The 4,672-nt window shown below is 40.3% G+C and overlaps 1 protein-coding gene across 1 annotated transcript; it reads left to right on the top strand.

Annotated features, from left to right (window-relative positions):
* Window positions 1-788: 788 nt before the first annotated feature.
* LOC122291765 (heat shock 70 kDa protein 4-like) lies at window positions 789-4,086 on the top strand. The gene is made up of 2 exons (XM_043099733.1): window positions 789-1,129; window positions 2,150-4,086. The coding sequence occupies exons 1-2, from the start codon at window positions 919-921 to the stop codon at window positions 3,883-3,885; spliced, it is 1,947 nt and encodes a 648-aa protein (XP_042955667.1). The 5' UTR covers window positions 789-918; the 3' UTR covers window positions 3,886-4,086.
* The last annotated feature ends 586 nt before the right edge of the window (window positions 4,087-4,672 follow it).

Below are 4,672 nucleotides of genomic sequence, written 5' to 3'. Positions count from 1 at the left end.
AGCAGACTATCCTTTGGCTTGATAAGAACCAGAATGCCGAGGCAGGGGGGTTTGAGAATCAGATGGAAGGAGCTGGAGGACATCTGCCACCCGTTCATTGCCAAAATGAAATAAGGAGCTGGTGGTGATATAAAATATATATATATATATATATATATATATATAGATTTCTTTGTACTGTAATCTGGTCTTTGTTTGTGAGTAATTGAAAAGCTGTAGAGGCTTGAAGGGTGAGGCTTGAGTTACTTTTATTGCACTTATATATTAGCACTGTAACTCAGTTGTGTATATTGGGTGTTCTTGGGATGTTTAAGCCATGTTGTGTTGTGGTGTTGGAAAAAATTTATAGAAATCAGATTTCAATTAGAAATATATAGCAAATAGTTCCTCTTAAACTTGCTCAAAAAAAAAAAAAAAAAAAAAGAACTCATCAAAATTAGTCCCTCTTTCAAACATTCTCACTATAAGTAAAAGGACTATAATTGTCTTTTTAATATGGATATATATTTTTCAGAATCTTATTATTTTTTAAAATGGTCAAAAAATAATACTTTCAACGGCCAAGATTTCTCATCCTCTCAACGGCGTGTCGCATTAAGAAAACACGATATCAGAAATTTCTCGAACCGCCTAGAGAGTTATAGAAGAAGAGTGAAGAAAAAGCGGGAGAGCCCCTCCAATGAGAAATTAATGCCGTTTAAAAAATATTGTTGATCCGACGGCTCACAATCCCAGATCGGGAACCTTCCAGAAATCGTACTTTCTTCTTATAAACCAGCTCTCCCCTGTTCGCTCCTCAGTTCAGCAAAACCAAAATCAACTCTCGAGAATCTCTGTGATTTTTCTTCTCTCAAATTACAATTTCCCGTTGTTTTCGTTTAGCTTTCTTTCTACGAGTATATTTTTGGTGGTTTAGCCATGGCAAAGAGTGAGGGTCCAGCGATTGGTATCGATTTGGGGACTACGTACTCTTGTGTGGGTGTTTGGCAACACGACCGCGTAGAGATCATAGCTAATGACCAGGGGAACAGGACGACGCCGTCTTATGTGGCTTTCACTGACACCGAGCGTTTGATCGGCGATGCGGCCAAGAACCAGGTCGCCATGAACCCAACCAACACTGTTTTCGGTAAGTTCTCTGCTCTGTGATAATTCTTTTAAGTATTTCATGTTAGGATTAGAGCGTCCTTAGCTTCTATTCTTTCTGTTTATTTGTGATGCGTTTAATTGTCTAATTGGAAAACGAAATGCGTTAACAAGTGGCTCTGTTTTCTTGTAAATTGAGTCGTGGGTAGCTGCTGCAGATGAATTCACTACGATTACATTTTCATAAAAAGCAGCTCCTTATATGGAGTAACAGAAATAAATTCTCGATCATTATAGTTGTGGGAGAAGTGGGACAATGCTTGTTTTAAATTTTTAGTCATGGTGATCTGTTTTTGCAGGAATCTATTTGTACAGAATAATTTCCAGGGTGAATTTTTGAACTTGTGTTTATGATCTATTGCGTTTTTCATAATATATACTTGTATGGGAAAATCAGATAAATTTGCATTTAATCTATTTTCATGTCGAGGGAATTTCTTTTTTTAATCTTTAAAAACCGAGTGTTTTTTTTAAGTCCGAATTCTGGTTCTCTTTCTATCAATCTAAGCCTTACCAAAATATTATACTTGGTTCAAATTTGTAACGTCTTGCTTAGTGCTTACAGCTTCTTTTTTGTTTTGAATTGTTAGTCATGGTGATCTGCTTTTGCAGGAATCTATATCTTCAGAATAATTTCCATTTTAGACCTTGTGGTTATGATCTATTGCGTTTTTCATAATATATACTTATATGTGAAAATCAGATAAATTTGCATTTAATCTATTCTTCATGTCGAGGGAATTTCTTTTCTTAAGCTTTAAAAACCGAGAGTTTTTAAGTCCGAATTCTGGTTCTGTTTCGATCAATCTAAGGCTTAGCAAAATATTATTCTTGGTTCAAATTTGTAACGCCTTGCTTAGTGATTACCGCTTCTCTTTTGTTTTGTGACGTAGTAGTTAGGGCCATTGATTATAAGTGTCACTTTTTTCTTAAATGAAATTGTAACCCAAAGATCATTTTGATAATGCTTCTGAATGAAATTGTTCCTTTTTTGAGAATCCAGATGCGAAGCGTTTGATCGGCAGGCGGTACAGCGATCCCTCCGTGCAAGGCGACATAAAAATGTGGCCGTTCAAGGTGATTGCCGGTCCCGCAGATAAGCCCATGATTGTGGTGAATTACAAGGGGGAAGAGAAGCAGTTTTCTGCTGAAGAAATTTCCTCCATGGTTCTTACAAAGATGAAGGAGATTGCTGAGGCATACCTTGGTACAACCATTAAGAATGCAGTTGTTACCGTCCCTGCTTACTTCAATGACTCTCAGCGTCAAGCCACAAAGGATGCTGGTGTCATTTCCGGCCTCAATGTGATGCGTATTATCAATGAGCCAACTGCCGCAGCTATTGCTTATGGGCTTGACAAGAAGGCAAGCAGTTCTGGTGAAAAGAATGTGCTCATCTTCGACCTGGGTGGCGGGACATTTGACGTATCTCTTCTCACCATTGAAGAGGGTATATTTGAAGTGAAATCTACAGCTGGTGATACTCACTTGGGAGGTGAAGACTTTGATAACAGGATGGTGAATCATTTCGTTCAGGAATTCAAGAGGAAGCATAAGAAGGATATCAGTGGAAACCCACGGGCTCTTAGGCGGTTGAGGACTGCTTGTGAGAGGGCGAAGAGGACTCTTTCATCTACTGCTCAAACAACCATTGAAATTGATTCTTTGTATGAGGGTATAGACTTCTACTCAACAATTACCCGAGCCAGATTTGAGGAGTTAAACATGGACTTATTCAGAAAGTGTATGGAGCCGGTGGAGAAGTGTTTGAGGGATGCTAAGATGGACAAGAGCAGTGTCCATGATGTGGTTCTAGTTGGTGGGTCTACTAGGATCCCCAAGGTTCAGCAACTGTTGCAGGATTTCTTCAATGGGAAGGAGCTATGCAAGAGCATCAACCCTGACGAGGCTGTTGCTTATGGTGCTGCTGTTCAGGCTGCGATTCTTAGTGGTGAGGGTAATGAGAAGGTGCAGGACCTGTTGTTGCTGGATGTCACTCCTCTTTCCCTTGGTTTGGAGACTGCTGGAGGTGTCATGACTGTTTTGATTCCAAGGAATACAACAATTCCCACCAAGAAGGAGCAGGTGTTCTCAACCTACTCTGACAACCAGCCCGGTGTTCTTATCCAGGTGTACGAGGGTGAACGTAGCAGAACCCGTGACAACAACTTGCTGGGCAAGTTCGAGCTCTCTGGCATTCCTCCTGCTCCCAGGGGAGTCCCTCAAATCACTGTGTGCTTTGACATCGATGCCAATGGAATCTTGAATGTCTCTGCGGAGGACAAAACTACCGGACAGAAGAACAAGATCACAATCACCAATGACAAGGGCAGACTTTCCAAGGAAGAGATTGAGAAGATGGTGCAGGAGGCCGAGAAATATAAGGCAGAGGACGAGGAGCATAAGAAGAAGGTGGAGGCGAAGAATGCTCTGGAGAACTACGCTTACAACATGAGGAACACCATCAAGGACGAGAAGATTGCTGCGAAACTTCCAGCTGCGGACAAGAAGAAGATAGAAGATGCAATTGATCAGGCCATCCATTGGCTTGATGGGAACCAGCTAGCTGAGGCGGATGAATTCGAAGACAAGATGAAAGAGCTGGAGAGTATCTGTAATCCAATCATTGCCAAGATGTACCAAGGTGCTGGTGGTGATATGGGTGGAGCTATGGACGAGGATGCTCCTCCAACTGGGAGTGGAAGCGGTGCTGGTCCCAAGATTGAGGAAGTTGATTAAATGGCAAGTGTCTTGTTGTGTCTATGGGGTTCCTCTGTGTGGAGAGAATGGTTACGTGGTTCTGTCTGTATGATCGTATGTTTGCTTGCTTCTTAGACTTGCATCGTGCTATGTTTTGTTGTTTAAAGTTAAAACAGAAAAGTTTCTTTTGATTCTCTCTTCCTCGAGGAATACAATACCAGCATGGTAGTTTGGTTGTTATTGTTTGTGTTAAAGTCAGACTTAGTTGACGCCACCACATAGACCCAGTCACCCAAGGGAGGAGAGAAAAAATGTACAAGAACGTTTTGCTTTTGGTTGTGAAAGGAAATAATGTTGTCAATCTATCTTTAATCCATTTCTTAAAACTTGGAATTCAATTTTAAACAAGTAAATAGTTAAAATCACCTTCGATGGAATGATGATAGCAACAGTTGCATGAAAAAGAAAACCAAAAAACAAAAAGAACAGAATTATACTAATTTTAGATTAAATTGCCTAAACTTCTGTCAGAAATAGTGCAACACGGCTTTTAATATTCAAATAACAAGGGAGAGTATAGCATCGGACAAGAGTATCCAACATTAACTCACAATCTAGAAGATATCGAGAAACAAGCAAAATGCGGTTGCAGGATCCTTCCCACTAACCACCCTAGAACTTCAACCTCGAAGCTCAAGAGCAGTTCCGAACTAATTTAAAATGCACAACAACAAAAACCAGAATAATCAAATCGAGTTGAATAAAATTGGGGGAAAAAGTTTAGACCGTAAAACCGGTGGACCACACTCGTAGGGCCAGTTTTTAT

The sequence above is a fragment of the Carya illinoinensis genome, chromosome 13 (assembly GCF_018687715.1).
Source record: "Carya illinoinensis cultivar Pawnee chromosome 13, C.illinoinensisPawnee_v1, whole genome shotgun sequence".
NCBI classification, from domain to species: Eukaryota; Viridiplantae; Streptophyta; class Magnoliopsida; order Fagales; family Juglandaceae; genus Carya; species Carya illinoinensis.
This window is presented reverse-complemented; position numbering and strand designations above follow the sequence as displayed.

What these genes read in the sequence shown, in the direction of transcription:
- LOC122291765 (XM_043099733.1), top strand. Translation starts at nt 919, where the DNA reads ATGGCAAAGAGTGAGGGTCCAGCGATTGGTATCGATTTGGGGACTACG. An exon ending in CCCAACCAACACTGTTTTCG is followed by an intron (nt 1,130 to 2,149) that starts GTAAGTTCTCTG and finishes TTGAGAATCCAG; the next exon opens with ATGCGAAGCGTTTGATCGGC.